Source organism: Loxodonta africana, chromosome 4 (genome assembly GCF_030014295.1).
Source record: "Loxodonta africana isolate mLoxAfr1 chromosome 4, mLoxAfr1.hap2, whole genome shotgun sequence".
NCBI lineage: Eukaryota > Metazoa > Chordata > Mammalia > Proboscidea > Elephantidae > Loxodonta > Loxodonta africana.
In genome coordinates this window covers 191488163-191507170 of record NC_087345.1, presented here as the reverse complement: position 1 = coordinate 191507170, position 19008 = coordinate 191488163, and the positions used below count along the sequence as shown (strand labels likewise).

The following is a 19008-nucleotide window of genomic DNA, read 5'->3' as shown; positions in this document are numbered from 1 at the left end:
ATTACTAACAATGCGCAAACACCAGAAGAGAAACTAGATGACTGGGCACTCCTAAAAATCCAACACTTATGCCCACCCGAAGACTTCACCAAAAGAGTAAAAAGACAACTACAGGCTGGGGAGAAAAATTCTGGCTATGACATATCCAATCAGCATCTAATCTCTAAAATCTGCAAGATACTGCAAAACCTCAACAACAACAAAAACAAATAACTCAATTAAAAAATGGGCACAGAATATGGAAAGTCACTTCACCAAAGAAGACATTCAGGTAGCTAACAGATACATGAGGAAATGCTCACAATCATTAGCCATTAGAGAAATGCAAATCAGAACTACAATGAGATTCCATCTCACTCCAACAAGGCTGGCATTAATCCAAAAAACACAAAATAATAAATGTTGCAGAGGTTGTGGAGAGACTGAACACTACTGGTGGGAATGTAAAATGGTAATAATCACTTTGGAAATCAATTTGGCACTTCCTTAGAAAGCTAAAAACAGAAGTACCATATGATTCAGCAATCCCACTCCTTGGAATATAGCCTAGAGAAATAAGAGCCGTCACATGAATAGATATATGTGCACCCCATGTTCACTGTAGCACCGTTCACAACAGCAAAAAGACGGAAACAACCTAGGTGTCCATCAACAGATGAACAGATAAACAAATTATGGTATATTCACACAATGGAATACTACGCAACAATAAAGAACAAGGATGAATCTGTGAAACATCTCAACGAGGATAAATCAGGAAGGCTTATACTGAATGAAATTAGTCGCTAAAGGACAAACATTGTATGAGACCATTATTATAAGAACTCAAGAAAAGGTTTAAACACAGAAGAAAACACTCTATGACAGTTATGAGGGTGAGGAGTATTCACTAAGTAGATAAAAAAAGTAGTAGTAGACAAGAATTATCTTAGGTGAAGGGAAGGACAACACACAATACAGGGGAGGTCAGCACAACTAGACTAAACCAAATGCTAATAAGAAGTTTCCTGAATACAACCAAACACTTCGAGGGACAGAGTAGCAGGGGTGGGAGTCTGGGGACCATGGTTTCAGGTGACATCTAGGTCAAATGGCATAACAAAGTTTATTAAGAAAATGTTCCGCATCCCACTTTGGTGAGTGGTGTCTGGGGTCTTAAGAGCTAGCAAGTGGCCATCTAAGACACAGCAATTGGTCCCAAACCACCTGGAGCAAATGAGAATGAGGAACACCAAAGACACAAGGAAAATATACGCCCAAGAGACAGAAAGGGCCACATAAACCAGACTCCCTTAGCCTGAGACCAGAAGAACTAGTTGGTGCCTGGCTACCACCAATGACTGCCCCGACAGGGAACACAACAGAGAGCCCTGATGGAGCAGGAGAAAAGTGGGGTACAGAACCCCAATTCCAGTAAAAAGACCAGACTTAATGGTCTGAGACTGGAGGGACCCCAGAAGACATGGCCCCTGGACTCTCTGTTAGCCTGAAACTAAAACCATTCCCGAAGCCAACTCTTCAAAGACTGGACTGGACTGTAAGATACAAAATGATACTTGTTAAGAGGGTGCTTCTTAGCTCAAGTAGATACATGAGACTAAATGGGCAGCTCCTGTCTGGAGGCGAGATGAGAAGGAACGAAGGGGCAGGAGCTGATTGAATGGACACGGGAAATACAGGGTGCAAAGAAGGAGTGTGCTGTCACATTACAGGGAAAGCAACGAGGGTCACATAACAATGTGTATAAAAATTTTTATATGAGAAACTAACTTGAACTATAAACTCACTTACAGAACAATTAAAAGAAAAAAAAAAGATATTTGGGAGGCAGCTACCTGGCCAATCGACTAGAAGAGATCCATATTTGTGCACATTCCAAAGAAACTTGATTCAATGGAATGCAGAAATTATTGAACAATATTATTAATATCACGCACAAGTAAAATGTTGCTGAAGACCATTCAAAAGTGGTTGCAGCAGTATATCAATAGGGAACTGCCAGAAATTCAAGCCGAATTTTGAAGAGGACATGGAATGAGGGATAATCATCACTGATATCAGATGGGTCTTGGCTGAAAGCAGAGAACACCAGGAAGATGTTTACCTGTGTTTTACTGATTATGCAAAAGCACTTGATGGTGTGGATCATAACAAATTATGGATAACACTGTGAAGAATGGGAATTCTTCATAAGGAACCTGTACATAGACTAAGAGGCAGCCGTTTGAACAGAACAAGGGGATACTTTGTAGTTTAAAATCAGGAAAGGTGTGTGTCAGGGTTGTATCCTTTCACCATGCTTATTCAATCTGTATGCTGAGCAAATAATCTGAGAGCCTGATTATATGAAGAAGAATGTCGCATCAGGATTGGAGGAAAGCTCATTAACAACCTGTGATATGCAGAAGACACAACTTTGCTGAACGTGAAGAGGACTTGAAGTACTTACTGATGAAGATCAACGACTACAGCCTTCAGGATGGATTACACCTCAGCATAAAGAAAACAAAAACCCTCATTACTCGACCAACAAGCAATATCATGACAAAGGGAGAAACACTGAAGTTGTCAAGGATTTCATTTTAATTGGATCCATATCCAATGCTCATGGAAGTAACAGCCAAGAAACGAAAAGACGTATTGAATCAGGCAAATCTTTAGCAAAAGACCTCTTTAAAGTGTTACAAAGCAAAGATGCCACTTTGAGGACTAAGGTGCGAATGACCTAAGCTGTGGTTATTTTCAATTGCCTCATAGGCATGTGAAAGCTGGACAACGAATAAGGAAGACTGAAGGATAGATGCCTTTGAATTACGGTGCTGGGAAAGAATACTGAATATACCATGAACTGCTAGAAGTATGAACAAATACATGTTGGAAGTTCAGCCAGAATACTCCTTAGAAGCAAGGATGGCGAGAATTGGTCTCACATGCAAGGATGGCGAGAATTGGTCTCACATACTTTGCACGTCACCAGGAGGGTCCAGTTCTTGGGAAAAACTGTCATGCTTGGTAAAGAGAAGGGTCATCAAAAAAGAGGAAGACCTTCAATGAGATGAACTGACACAGTGGCTGTAAACTGGGCTCGACCACAGCACTGATTGTAAGGATGGTGCAGGAATGGACAGTGTCTTGCTCTGTTGTACAGAGGGTCGCTATGAGTTCAGATTCCACTTGATGGCACCCGTCAACAACATGAACCCTTTCCCAGGAAAGATGGACTGTCCATATAAACATTCTGCATAAACTACAGGCAATTCAAACATGGACCCTAAAGGCTTATGTCGCCAAGGATAAAAATTTCTGTTGTATATCACTCCTTTCTTTACACTATTTCTGTACATACTTTAGAATCTGCTTGCTAAAACATCAATGCCCTCTGTTAGAATGTGACTGGCCTCAAGTGTGGGCATTGTGTCTTCTTATTTATCTTTATACCTCTAGTGCAGAGATGGCAAACATGTTTAATCTTGTAGGACAACTCTGGTAGTGACTACTTACACTGCTCTGTTGAAAAGCATTCTGATGTTGCATCTACTCAGAGGGAAAAAATTAAGGAAACCTCTTCCCGTAACAGCCATCCATTAGTGATATCTGTGATAGATACACGAGGAGACCATCTACCTGCCAAACACCTGCCATCCCTCCCCCGTCAAGCTTAACATAGTATCTGGCAGAGATATCCAAATAAGTATTTGCAGAAACGAACGTACTATTTTACCAAATGTCTTAAAAATGGAATGTTTTATTTTCCATTCATATGTATATCAGTTCTATGACATTCATAATTAAAATAAAGGAATATTCCTACCACTTAATAAAAATCTCTAGATGTCAACATCCCTGCGCTCATGTTACTTGCAACCATAGGCCCTCCACTGACCTTCCATGACCTAATTCTGTTATTGTTATGTAGACAGGGCTTTTGGAGACCTCAGAGTAGATGAAAACTGACTGCTGTATTAAGATTTTTTTTTTTTTTTAAATACCTAACCAAAATAATCCGGGCCTGTGATGTCCGGTATGTGAACCAGTAGCCACATGCAGCTAATTTAGATTAATTCAAATTAAATAAAATTTAAAATTCAGTTCCTCAGTCACACTAGCCACATTTCAAGTGCTAAATAGCCACGCCAGGCTTTTTTGTACTGTACCAGACAGCACAAATGATAGACCATTTCCATATTACTGTATTAAAGGGTGCCAATCTAGATAATTCAGAAAGCCAAACTGATAGGGACTGACTGGCAATGCTCTGCTGCCTTCTTACAAGTGTAATTTATATATTTTTAGGATTTTATTTATGTATTATTTTGGTGTCCCTCCACTATCAATTTTGTTTTTTTCCTTTAGATTAAATCACATGCCAAATCACAATTACAAAGCTTAGTTATTCATAAAAATGAGAGAAGCTCCCCTAACAGAGTCCAGACTGCAAGGGAAGACTCCTACCATGTGAATCAGAGAGCTCAGTGTTCTTCCCAGAAAAGTTATCAAGTGTCTGAGGGTTAGTTTCCTCTGGCCTCTGCAAAGATTTTTTTTTTTTTTTAAGTTCATGCAAAAAAATCTAAAATTCTAAATATGAGGAGAGCCAAATCTTGTTCAGATATAAAAGACAGTAACCCTTGAGAAAAGCTAACATGTTAAGAAACTACTTCAGGATTTCATTTGACCAAGTTCCAAAAAAGGCTGTTAGTCATTGGTAGGCACATTCTAAGGAATCCGCCAGGTCTGTAATAATAACATTCAGGGCCAATGACCCTAACACAATTTACTTTCAGACAAACCTGCAGCTTCCAACTGAACAACTCAGCCAGAGCTGGTAAAGATGTTAACAGGTTTATCATGGTATTACAAATGGGAGTCTCTTTTGGGTCATGTTATTGAATATGTTCAAAGTAGAAAGCAAGGTCTAAAGGAAAGCAGGCAAATGGGTCATCTCCTCTAAGTAAATTCTGCCAATTAAAATAAGACCTAGCCAACCAGTAATTATTAAATATAGGGATCATAGAAGCCAGCTCCTTTTAAAATATTCTGACAGGGAAAAATCCAGATACATGTGTAGTCAAACAAAATACAGTATAAAATGTTATATACAGATATAGACAAAAGTGTAATATAAAATAAATCTAAGTGAAAAGAACACAATAGTACATATAACTAGATTATCTTAAAGGTAATACAGAGTGGTACAAACCATAACACTTGCCCTTGTACTCAGGGTCTGCCCTCGTACTCAGGGTCTAGTAATAGAGGTGAAACACATATATAAATGTGTATGTAACAAGTACCACATTATGGCTCAAACTAAGTGTGCATGTCCGTAACTTTATACAGCATTTTAAAAATAAATGAAGCGAATAGTGAAAGGATATTTGGGACCACATATATGGTCCAATGCATTAACTGTGGCTGGGACGCAGAGTACAATCCTCGATCAAAAGGAAGGAACCACGTGAAGCTGAAGAGGAACGCCTCACAACAGGAATGGCAAAAAGGTTTCAACTCAAGCACTAACTCTAAACGACTGGCAATATCTATTTGAGAAGCTGCTGAAATAAATTCTGAGCACCAGAATAGACTGCTATAATAGATTAGTGATGTCTACCATGGGGTAGTATTTGACATCCTTACCGAAGACCTTAGAAGACAAAAACGTATCAGTGGCTGGCTAGGTCATGAAATTCTCCAACCTCTTTATATTTAAGTCACTTCTAGAATGTACATAGGGACAGCAAATGGGAAATCCCAGGTGTGAAAGGCAAATGTTCTTTGTAGATAAAGTTCTGTAGTGGATGCCATAGAAAGTAAGACAGAGAACAGATTAGTGGTTTCCAGGGTTATGGATGGAGGATGGGATGGGTGTAGCTATAAAGGAGTAATAAAGTCTTGTGGTGATGGTACGTACAGTTGAGTATCTTGACTGTGGTGGCTAACAACCTTGTGATAAAACTGCATAGAGCTAAACACACACACAAGAACTTGCAAATAATTAGTGAAATGTGAATAAACTCTAAAGATTGCACCAATGTCAATTTCTTGGTTTTGATATCGTACTACAGTTGTGTAAGAGGTTAACACTGGAGGAGCCTGAGGGGAGCGTACGTGGGACTTCTCTGTATATTTCTTTGCAATCTTTTGTGAATCGGGAATTATTTTTTTAAAAATAGATTAAAAAATTCAATGCTAACAGACACTAATTTAGCAGCACTGTCTTTGTTAATATTCCAAATGTATACATGTTTTCAACCGCTGCTGGAAAATCAAAAACAAACGAACGCTCAAACCCATTGCCATTGAATTGATTTCAACTCACAGCGAACCTACAACACAGAGTAGAACTGTCCCAGAGCATTTCCAAGGAACGGCTGGTGGATTCAAATTGCTGACCTTTTGGTTAACAGCTGAACTCTTAACCACTATGCCACCAGGGCTCCTGCTGGAAAGATACCTCAGATTTGTAGTGAATAAATTTCCACCCCTCCAAGTAAGTTACAATTCTGCTGCCATTTTATTTAATTATAATGTTGAACTACTTGTTTCAATGAATTACTATTATTTATTATTATTATTTGATTACAATGTCAGCAAACTCAATTCCATATAGTACCTTTTGACTTTTCTTACAATCTGATTCACCCATTACTAGTAAAGTGTGTTTTGTGAATTCTTATAATCAGTAAGTAGTCCATGTGTAAAGCACACATTCAATTTTTTTCTGAGAGTAATGACAGTGTAAACTGATTACTGTAATTTTACCATAATCTTGCTTTAACCTAAAAGCACACAGCCTGTGACTATGGAAGAGATGTGGTCTAGCTTATATACTTTTCAGATCCACACTGACATGAGTTTTCAGAACTACTTTTTGGATTCTATTATCTATAAAATTTGTTTAGAATGTTTATGTCTGTGTCTTATATATAATTAAACACATGAGTGGGAAAATCTGCACATGCCACTTAATTGGTTCACTTAAAAGTAAATAAGAGAATTATTCTAAAAGAAATTAGTAAGGTTATATGCAAGTTAAAGATAAAAAAAGTCACAAATCAGAATATCACAATGGTAATACAGTAAGGATAAGGCCTAATATGAATACTAAGTCTACTTTTTCTTTCTAAAATCTTTAAGAAATAATAAAGTAAGTATTTGGAATCCAGGACTGATAAATGTGGATCATATGTTAAGAGAGTTCAATGTGAGTTTAAAAAGAGACTTAGAACCAGTTTCCTAGTGTCCTTAGAAAGACCAATAAAAATGAATAGGTTTACATCACCCTGAAAAATTTTAGACAGTTCCCTAGAGAAATCTCTTGATCATAAAGGTCAACAAGAGAACAATCAAGGCTGTATAAATTTTATCTTACCAATCTTTGAAATATTTGTTTCAAAGTTGTCAACTACTTGGAAATTGGCGAATGAAATGAATAGATTATCTAAATTCTACAAGTTCTCAGCTATTCACCAAATGTGAGAGTGATCAAAAGATTATTTCTAATAAGAAACTATCACTATCAACAGAAGTTCCCAATTGGAACATTAAAATTTTAAAAATTAGCAACATTCTCCTAGTAGGAACACAGTTTTTTTAGAGTTGGCAACCTATGGGCTATGTACCAAATCTGTCCTGTCATCTGTTTTTGTCAATAAAGTTTTACTGGAACACAGCCATGCCGTTTATATACTGTGTATGGCTGCGTTCACATCACAATAGCAGAACTCAACAGCTGTAACAGAGACTTAATTAACTGCAAAGCCTAAAATATTTACTATCTGACCCTTTACAGAAAAAGTCTGCTGACCCCCGATATGAAGAAATTCTTTAGGACTATTACTATATTACTACTTCTGAACAGAAAAACAAAAACCCACCATTTCTTCATCTGAGACGTAGCGTTTATCCTACTTGTCTAGCGCACCATGAAGATCCTATGCGGGGATTCAACTGAAAATCTAGGATGATAAATGCTATCTTTTTTGCCAGACAAAAATCTCAAACAAGTATTTTAAAAGTTGAAAAAAAGGGGGGGGGCCTTCATAACTCTCAAGCTGGTCAATGAAATAGGTACTGAAAATAGCCATGAAAAGAGAAAAATCTGTCAAGAGTTTTATGTAAGACAATAAACACAGAAACATATTCATTAAATCAGTAATTACTTACGCTGTATGTGAATGAGCTGCTTTGGCATCTTAAATTCCCCAGGATATATAGATTCATAGTAAGCAATGTTACTTTCTGCCTCTGGAACTGGTATAACCATATTATCCCTCTTCTCGCCATACACCTGCTGTGCTGAAATAGCCCGCTGAAGATGATGCTCCTAAAAGGGGGGGAAACAGGTAACTTCGTATAATAAAGAGAAAGAAACACAACATCCAGACTTATAAAGAAGTTTTTTGTTTACCTGTTTATTAAATAGAGTGATTTTAGTAGGTCTTGAAATGATGCTAACAACACAGCCAGGTGTAAAACATTTTAAGTAGATAGAAGATTTTGTTAGAAATACTGAATATTTACTCAACTTAAGAAAAGGTACACACCAAAATTGACAAATTATATTGCACAGAGATTCAAAAAAGTTGACTAAAGCTGTTAAAGTTCACATTTTATAAATGAGATTCCAAGAAAGAGGGTTAAAACATTTGCACTTACTGTATGAAAAGGTCATTCAGACTATGGATAGAAAATATTTTATTCTATTCATACAGTGCTTTGTAAGTTTAGAACTAATATGATCTTTCCAAAGAAGGGTAAATATTATCTCCATTTGTACTTCAACCTCACAGATTCAAACTCTGGTCTTTTGTTTCAAGTAACGGCCTTTCTCACGAATTTCCGGAACCCTTTCTGAACAGTACTACAATACTCAGGCGGCCTGGATTGGGACGCAACTCCAACCCAGTGATGTGACTTCTGGCATGATGCTTCACTCTTCTAAATCTGTTCCCTCCACTGAGGGAAAAACAGAATCTGCCTTGTAGAATTGGCCAGAGAGTTAAGATAAATGTTTAGTATAATGCCTGGCAGGTACTCAAAATTAACTTCGGTTTAGGCACCACCCTGGAAGGTTTCACCAGTTTGTGATACCACCAGTTCCCACCCAGCCTTAGCAACACTGTATTTTGATACACAGTTTACCAAACTTAAGCTAATTTTAAAAATATATATATAAATTCACGACTTAAAAAAAAAAAACAGTATGAAAATGAAAAAGTTCCAGTCCTCACAGGTAGCCTGTTAAAATGTATATATTTTTCCAAAAATTTTCATATGTAAACATATACACAAGTTTTTATGTGATTCACAGATAGGAGACAACGTGCAGCGCTTCACTCCTAGCTTTGGTTCACTTGATATATCCTGGAGATCTTTCCATAATGTTACTTCTACTAAACTCTAATAGCTGCATTGTATTTCACAACAGAGATTTTACAGATACTAACTGATAGGGGAAAAAAACTTGGAAGCCTAAAAGCCTAGCCCCTTCTCAAATGCTGCAAAAACCACCCTCACACTGTGTACGTACACAGACGTCTCTATATACTTGTGAAAATATCTGTAGGACAGCTACAAATGGAAGTGCTCAAAGGCTGAAGAAGAGAATGCAACAACATATATTCCCATCATTTCTGGGGTTACCTTCTCAACGTAATCTTTTGAATTTTAAAATCTTCACCCACCTTGTTATTTTAAGGTGAATTTTTTACACAATGAAGATTAAGTTTTCTTCCTCCCAAATGCTGCTGCTTTCTTGTTCATTTTCCAAAGTGTTTTTTTTTTCTCATTAATGTTTAAGTACTTGGATTATTTCCTTTTTAACATTAAAGAAATTGACCTCTTGTAATAAATTTTATAAATATTTTCTGCAGCTTAAAAAAAACACTATTTTACAGCATTTCTTTTTCAATGCAGGAAAATCCTATTAGCCAAATTTATCAATCCTTCCCTTCATGGTTCTGTTATGCTTAACACAGGTATGGAAACCCTGGTGGCGTAGTGGTTAAGTGCTACGGCTGCAAACCAAATGGTCAGCGGTTCGAATGTGCCAGGCGCTCCTCGGAAACTCTATGGTGTAGTTCTACTCTGTCCTATAGGGTCGCTATGAGTCAGAATTGACTTGACGGCACTGGGTTTGGTTTTTTGGTAACACAGGTATAAATTGTATAGTCACAACTACAATACGTTAAAAAAAAAAAAAAAACCTTCTTTTTTAAAACTCAATTTGATCTTTGATTCTAAGCCCTCGGGCTGCCTAATGGCTCCTGGGAGCTGGTAGAAACTAAGCGTGTGTATGCGGAGAGGGGGAAACATGGGGAAGGGAAAGAATGGAATGACTGACGGCTAGCTGAATTCTTTCATACATACGTATACCCTGTTGTCATATCCACTGGCCCTTAGTGTTCACTTACACAGGGGGCTTTTTTAAGTCTCCCCTTCAGAATACCCTCCAACCTCAACAGACCTACCCCTCTCTATCCCCAAGGCACATTACTCCTAGTTTGCATTTAGTTCCCAGCTCAGAGCCCTTAATCTATCATTTTTATGTATGGCTGAACACGTGAGAGTAATGGTTTATCTTTCTATATCCTCTTGCAAATCTGTCCTGTGTCACACTTAGTGATGCCTCTATCCTATAGGGTCGCTATGAGTTGAAATCGACTCGACGGCACTGGGTGGCACTGGGTTGGAACACATCATTCAAGAATTTGTTAATTAGTTTTGTTCCACTAGTTCTGTCACCTGGTCTAAATGAGAGGTGGTTATTGATGTGAAAAGAACATGCCAACATCTGAGATTATTAGTCTGACAAAAAAAGAATACTTCATTTATTACGCCATCACTCCCTCAAGATGATGGGGAAAAAAAAATCACTTTTGTTTTTTCCTACTCTAAGTTTTTTTATTATAGTTTTAACATCTGAAATTTACTTTTGGGGTACATTTGACAAATGACAAGCCACCTGTCCTAATGCCATGTATAAAATTATTCGCCCCCACAATGATTAAAAATGCCCCCTTTATTCTATAGTAAAATTCTCTCTGCACTCGGACGTAATTCCATGCTTTTCTTTTTTTCCTGTGCCAGTATTTAATGTGCTTTAAACCGGTTATTATGAAGGCAATTCTCCCTTCATAATAATTCTTTTTCAGAATTTTCCAGCTATCGTTTATTTTTCTAAATTAAGTATAATGAAAATTAATTTTACAGCTGTGAAACAGACCCCTAAGGAGTTTTTATTTTTATAGGCAATATATCAGAAGTACAGTGGTTAAGACCATGAAATTTGTAATTGAGAGTGCCCTGGACCTGAATATTGGTTGGCTCACAATTTACAAGCTTTATGACTTGGGACAAGTTATTTATTCTCTCTCAGCAATAGTTTTATTATCTGTAAATGGGCACTATATATCTCCCATATGAGACTGGTATTAAGATAAAATGCCTAGGACGTATTAAAAAAACAAAAAAAGAAACCTGTTGCCATCGAGTTGCTTCCAATTCATAGCGACCCTACAGGACAGAGTAGAACTGCCCCATACGATTTCCTCGGAGCGGCTGGTGGATTCCAACTGCTGACCTTTTGGTTAGCAGCTGAGCTCTGAACCACTGCGCCACCAGGGCTCCTGGGACATATTAAGTACCCAATATACAGTAGCCAGTGTGTACCTTTGATATTAGAGAAGGTGAAGAGTTTTCCACATGCTTAATTACCTTTATATTCTTTCGTGTGACCTTATTTTATATCCATTTTTTCAAAAGTATGAAATCAAATTTTTGTTTATCAATTTTATACTGAATACTTCTTTAAAACAATCTTATTTGTTGTTTTTGTTGGACAAAATATTTCAATTTCCTCATAGCTTCAACAGTCAAAAAAATTATCTCCCCTGAATACACAAGCACCTACTTTTACCATATTTATTCAATCTCCATGCTGAGCAAATAACCTTGAAAAGCTGGACTATATGAAGAATGGTGCATCAGGATTGGAGGAAGGCTCATTAACAACCTGCAATAGGCAGACGACTTGACCTTGCTTGCTGAAAGTGGAGAGGACTTAAAGCACTTACTGAAAATTAAAGACCACTGCCTTCAATACAGGGTACAACTCAACATGAAGAAAACAAAATCCTCACAAGTGGACCAACAAGCAACATCATGAGAAATGGAGAAAATATTGAAGTTGTCAAGGATTTTATTAACTTGGACCCACAATCAACACCCATGGAAGCAGTTGTCAAGAAATCAAAAAGACTTATTACAGCGGGCAAATCTGCTGCAAAAGACCTCCCTGAAGTGTTAAAAAGCAAACATGTCACTTTGAGGACTAAGCTGCATCTGGCCCAAGCCATGGTATTCTCAGCTGCCTCACATGAAGGTGAAAGCTGGACAACGAATAAGGAAGACCGGGGAAGAACTGATGCATTTGAGTTATGGTGTTGGAGAGTACTGAGTATACAACGGACTGTCAGAAGAATGAACAAATCTGTCTTAGAAGAAGTACAGCCAGAAGGCTACTTAGAAGCAAGGATGGTGCGACGACTTCTCATGTACTTTGGACATGTCATCAGGAGGGACCAGTCTCTGGAGAATGACATCATGCTTGGTGAAGTAGAGGGCCAGTGAAAAGACAGAAGCCCCTCAATGAGATGGATTGACACAGTGGCTGCAAAATGGGCTCAAACATGACTGTGAGGATGGTGCAGGAGTGGGCAATATTTTGTTCTGTTGTACACAGGATAGCTATGAGTTGGAACCAACTCAATGGCACCTAACAACAACAAAGGGGTGAAGTAGGAGCCCTAGTGGCTCAGCAGTTAAAGCACTGAGCTGCTAACCGAAAGGTTGATGGTTCGAACCTACCAGCGGCTCTGTGAAAGATGTGGCAGTCCGCTTCTGTAAAGATCATAGGCTTGGAAACCCTATGGGGCAGTTCTACTCTGTATTACAGAGTTGCCGTGAGTTGGAATTGACTTGGCGGCAATGGCTTTGGTTTGGAGGGATGAAGTATCATGATGTGTGCAACATACTTCCAATCGGTATGTAACTTCAATAGAAAATACAGGATTTAGAGAAGAAAATATTGCAAAATAATAACTGCTGAATCTAGATTTGGTATACGGATGTTCATTGTACTATTTCCATTTTTCTGTAAGTCTGAAAATTTTTATAATAAAAAATTGGATAAAGAATAAATACTAAGTGCTCAAGATGTATCTCATACACAGCAAATAAGGTTAGTTCTTCAAAGTCTTAAAAAAATCATTCTTCAACAACTAGGATAACTATACCCTTAGAGTGTTCCTATCTACTTCCTCCCCATGTATGTACAAGGACCCTATGACAGGAAGGAGACCAAACAGAGAAGGCCACTGTGACTGGAGCACAGTGAGGGGGAAGACTGATGCATCTGCAGAGGGGATTAACAACAGATCATGCAGAATCCTATGGGTCATGTTAGACTTGTCCTTTTTCTAAGAGCAATAGTGGGTGTGTAGGAAATGGACCATATTCTATAAATTGGAGTGTGTGTAACCATTAAATGATTGAGAATGATATTTAACAATACAGAAAAGCCATCAATTTTTTTATTAAGTAAAAAAGTCTGAAAACCGTATGTTCAGGATACTTGTGTTTAATTTTTGTAAAAGAAAAAGACACAATTGAGCGTCCCTATACATAAAAAGGAAGCCTAGTGGTGCAGTAGTTTAGAGCTCAGCCTGCTAACCAAAAGGTCGGCAGTTGGAATCTACCAACTGGTCCCCTGCAACCCTATGAGGCAGTTCTACTCTGTCCTATAGGGTTGCTGTGAGTCAGAATCGACTTGATTGCAATGGATTTTTGGTTTGGTTTACATAAAAAAGTCAAACACACACACACACACATATATAACTTTAGAACAGCAATCTTTCTCCCTGTACTTCTTCACCCCTTCCCTGCTTTACTTCTTCATAGCACTTACCACCATATGATATGCCCTATAGTTCGGGTGGGTATAGTTTATTATTGCCTCCTCCTTACATCCTACCCCCCTAACCCACAGTCTAAGCATCCAAGGGCAGAATTTTTTTTTTTTTCCTATTTTGTTCACTGCTATATTCCTACCCTAAAACAGAGCTGGGCACAAAGCATGGTGTTCAAATATTTGTTGAATGAATATGTATATATTTGTGTATGCATACTTATACATAGAAGTTTCAAAGTATATACACCAAAAGTTAACAAGACTAAAACTCTGGATGGTACAATTTTGAAACTCTCTCTGTACTTTCTTTTCTAAAATGTACTTATATTTTTTAACAAAAAATTCAGCACATTTCACTAAGTAATTAGCTAAAACAGTATTTTCTAAAAGACAATCATTTATTTGGTTCAGTAAACCTTTTTCTACTTAAGTCAGTTTAGTTCAAGAGTAAAACATTCATTATACTTGTATAAAATATTTTTAAAATCCCAAACTATATGTACCTATTTCCATGAAGTAACATTAAATAAGTGAAAACGAGGTTTTTACTTTGAGTAGGAAGAAGACACAGAATGATAAAGCCGAGCTACATAGGAAATAAATTAGAATGAGTCAACTATTCCATAAAAATTTACTAAATGCTCTGAATTAATGCTTAAGACGATGCAACTGTCAATTACACTTATATAAAAAGTGTTCACAAGTCCCCTGAAGACAGGGTCTACTAATGACATTTTGAAGAAATCCACTTGCAGCATCAAGTAGTGATGAGCGTTCCCAGACTGTGTTCACTGGAATCCTAATTTCAAATTGCTATCAATGGGTAGAACAACAAAGAGTTCAATAAAACAAATACATAAAGAACAGAGCCTGCTGGGTTCTAAGCTTAGGTTTTCTTATTTCTGGGCATATTCATGTAAAGTGTGGCTCTCCACAAGGGAGGATAAGGCTATTCCAAGCCTAGGACCACAGAATCCCTTTTTCAGGGACTATCTATAAATAGCTCACGAAGAATTCTTGCAACCCGGTTTGGAAAATGGTGGTACAGAACATCTGGGTTTACGTTTGTTTATTAATTATTTTAGTCCACTTTTACTGAGTGCCAGCTACGTGCCTGGCACTGGGAACACAACGGTAAATAAAACAGACAGGGTCTCTGACACCGTGGAGCTTTACAGTCCGATGGGGGGAGGGAGGGAGCAGACACTAACAAAATAGTCCTAAAAATGAAGTGAAAGTGTGATAAGTGCAATAAAGGAAAAGTACAATGTGCTACGGGAAATAGCAAAGAGATTTCAGGGACTGTAACACTCACTAATGAAGGAAGTGATATTTAAGCTAAAATCTGCAAGAATAGTTGTTACATGGAAGACTATTTTAAGAACAGGGACTAGCTAGCTATGTTTGAAGACCTCTTACTAGCTTTACGACACTGGGTGGGTAAAGCTTCCTTATATTATACATAAGAATATAGATTTCCTTGGATGCAATTTCAGGGTTAGTCATTATTAACACCAAGAACAATTAAATTTTCCATAAAATAACAGAGGTATAAATTCTCAAATCAGCCTGTTCTTACAGGGAACAAAGTAAATAAAATGAAATCATCTAAAGAATTCTTAAATAGTCAATCTTACAGCAAATGAAATCAGATGAACTATAATTTATGACTAAGCAAATAACTTTACAAAAAGCCTCTGTTTACTATAAATATTAACTATAGATATACACGTTTTCCATACACAACCATACGAACAAAAGAGGTGGCTCAGGAAAGCCTAAAGAATGATCTTTAGAAAGTGCAGAGGCACACTTCCACGGCTCCTGGAACCCTGTCTCACAGTGCTGCGTTCCACAAGTATTCACTTCTGTCACTTCCGTCTGCCTAGTGTGACGCACAAGCACAGGGTTTAGAAGCGGATACCCAAGCAGAATCTTAGCTTCATCACCTGACACTCAAATTCAGAAAGCTACCCTATCTCTTTTTATTATTTGTATAACATATACTTTTTTTCTTACCCATCTTTCCCCCTCTTCTCTCCAAAAGGAAATGCTTTTTCTTTTACTCTTGTTACTTTTGCTTACTCCATAAAATTTTTTTGTTGCTTTTTCAGGTTGATTTTTACATTCTCTTTGTTAAAAACATTGGTAATAAATGCAAAAGGGTTAACTGGCTCTAAACAAGACATAGCACTAATATTTGAGAAGTCAGAAAATACCATTTTTATTGATTAAACAAGAGTGACATTAGCTCTCTGTAGAGAAAATCTATTTGAAGGAACGGTATGTAAAAGTGTCATAAACACCTGTCCAACGAGGAACACGAATAGGTTTTAAATTTGTTCTATGACTTTACTCACATAGATGGATACCTCTATTGATATTTCCATTCCCCCCATCCATCATGGGAAATATCCACTTGTTCTTCAAAGCCTACTTTAAAATTGTGTTTTTTCTGCTTCCCCTAAGTAGAATGACTTCCTGAATTGTGTTCTACAGTACCACATTCTATACTTAGGACGTGGTGCTGTAATGACTCGTTTACATTTGATCTCCCCACTGTGCACTCCAGAAAATTAGAGACCACGTCTAATTTACCTTTGTATCTTTTCGTTCAAAAGATGTATTATTCTCTTGTAGTATTTGGGACTGTAAATCACTTTAAGGACAAGGACTAAATAAGATTATTTTTGTAACCTACTCAGCATCTAGAACAATATTTTATGATATCCATGTCCCTAAACAAAGATTAAATTATATTCACTTATCCATTATATTTTTAAGCAAATAATGATCCTAACATTTAGCCATAACAACAATTAAGACCACATTTATAGCCTTTTGGATTCTGAATTAAAAACAGTTTTACAAGGCAGCAATAATGGTTAAAATTCCTTCTGGGGAAATAAGTGATAACTAATTCTGTAAAAAGCTACTGAAGAAGTTTAAACTATGGTTATTTATGCTAGACTCTGCTGCTACTTGAACAAAAGGGCTGGGCAGGGTCACTTTCCTATTTTCCAATGGCATTTCTAAGAATTAAATTATTAATGCCTATTCAGGAACAATGCTCCAGCAAGTATTCCCTAGTTTTTCTGCATCCAAACACCCAAATCTTACCAGGTTCATCATAACAGCCTTCTAACTGGTTTCTCTGCTTCTACCTTTGTCTATTCTTCACAGAATACTCTTTTTAAAACAAAAGCCAGATCATGCCACCCTTCTATTCCCATCTTGCTCAGAATAAATGTCAAAGCCCTTATTATTGCTTTCAAGGCCCAACACGATTTGTATTCCCCTTTCCTCATTACCTCTCTGGCATCATTTACGATTCTCCTCCCACACACTGTGCTCTAGTTGTACAAGATTGCTTGCTCTCTGTCAAACTTGTAAGGAACAGCTTCTCCCTTATCTCCTTTAAGTCTTCATTCTGAAGTCACCTTCCCAGGCAGACCTTTCCTTACCAGCTCTCCTACTACATACCTACCAAACCCACTGCCTTAGCATCAATTCTGACCCATAGCGGCCCCGTAGGACAGAGCAGAACTCCCCCAGAGAGTTTCCAAGGCTGTAATCATTATGGAAGCAGACTGCCACACCTTTCTCCTGCGGAGCTGCTGGTGGGTTCAAACTGCTATTCTTTTGGTTAGCAGCAGAGCACTTTAACCACTGCGCCACCACGACTGGCCGACAACACCAAATAATGGTGAGGTTGTGGGAATAACTAGAATTCTCATACAACGTTAATGAGAAAAAAGTCTAACTGATTCTTTTTTCTGTTTTTACACTGAGGGGAAGCCATTTTAAAGTTTACAGCTCATTGGCATTTAGCACACTCACAATGCAACTATAACCTCTACCCAGTTCCAAATCAGTTTCCTCACCTCAGTAGGCAATCCAGTAAACACTAAAAGCAGTCACTTCCCACTCCCCTCCAGCGCCTGGCAACCACCAATCTGCATTCCTGTCTATGGATTTACCTCTTCTGGATATTTCATATAAACAGAATACAATATGCTGAATAATAATCCAGTGTATATATACACTACATACATACACCACAATTTGTTTATCCATCCTTCTGTTGATGGACATTTGGGCTGTTTATTTGGCCACTGTGAATACTGCTGTGATGAACATGCACGCACAGGCATTAGTGTCTGAGTACCCGTTTTCGTTTAAGCATTTGTTGCTAACCAAAAGGTCAGCGGTTCGAACCCACCAGCTGCTCCCTGGAAAGCCTACGGGGCAGTTCTGTCCTGTAGGGTTGTATGCATGGGAACCACCCTGACAGCAGTGTGTTTTGGGGATTTTAACTAGGGATGGAATTGCTGGATCATGTGGTATTTCTAAGTTTAACACTCTGAGGAGTTGCTAAACTGCTCTGCCAGCAGCTGAACCACCAGCAACGTACAAGGGCTTCAATTTCTCCAAACCTTACTAACACTTGTGGCTTTGAGGTCTGGCAAATTCTTATAAAACTAAACATACATATCCTATATGGCCCAGCAATTTCATTCTTAGTATTTACCTAAGAGGAATGAAAACATAACCCCATAAAAATACCTGAATAAGAATGTTTATACAGCTTTATTATTAACAGCCCAAAACCAGAAACCACCCAAATCTCCATCAAAAGGGGAACAGATGAACAAACCGGCACAGGCGCACAGGGGTTTACTACTGAAAATTAAAAGGCACAAACTACTTATTCACACAACATAGCTAAATAACTGCAAAAACATTATGCTGTGTAAAAATGGTTTTAGACAAAAAGAATACATACTTGTTGACTCTATTTATGTAAAGTTTTAAAACAGGTCAAACTAATCTATGGTGGGAAAAAAGTGAAAACAGGAGCTGCCTCTGGGCAGGGACTGATAGGTGAGCAGCGTGAAGGAATTTTCTGGGATGATGGTGTTAGCATCATCCTTCACGCTGCTCCCCTATCATCTGATGGGGTGGCTGGGTTGCACAAGTATACGAATTCATCAAAAATAAAGTTAATACATACTTAATAAAGGTGAATTTCATTGTAT

At 37.8% G+C, this 19008-nt stretch overlaps 1 protein-coding gene across 7 annotated transcripts in view; it reads right to left on the bottom strand.

The window, feature by feature from the left end:
• The window catches only part of EPC1 (enhancer of polycomb homolog 1), a 105744-nt gene that overhangs the window by 22202 nt on the left and 64534 nt on the right, over window positions 1–19008 (bottom strand). For all 7 annotated transcript variants that reach the window (XR_010321978.1, XR_010321981.1, XR_010321979.1 and 4 more), the window contains exon 2: window positions 8164–8323. Coding sequence is in view for 3 of the 7 variants with exons in the window: in XM_023539796.2 (XP_023395564.1) it covers window positions 8164–8323 (160 nt within the window). In the remaining 4 variants the exon portion in view is untranslated. The remainder of the gene's footprint in view (window positions 1–8163; window positions 8324–19008) is intronic.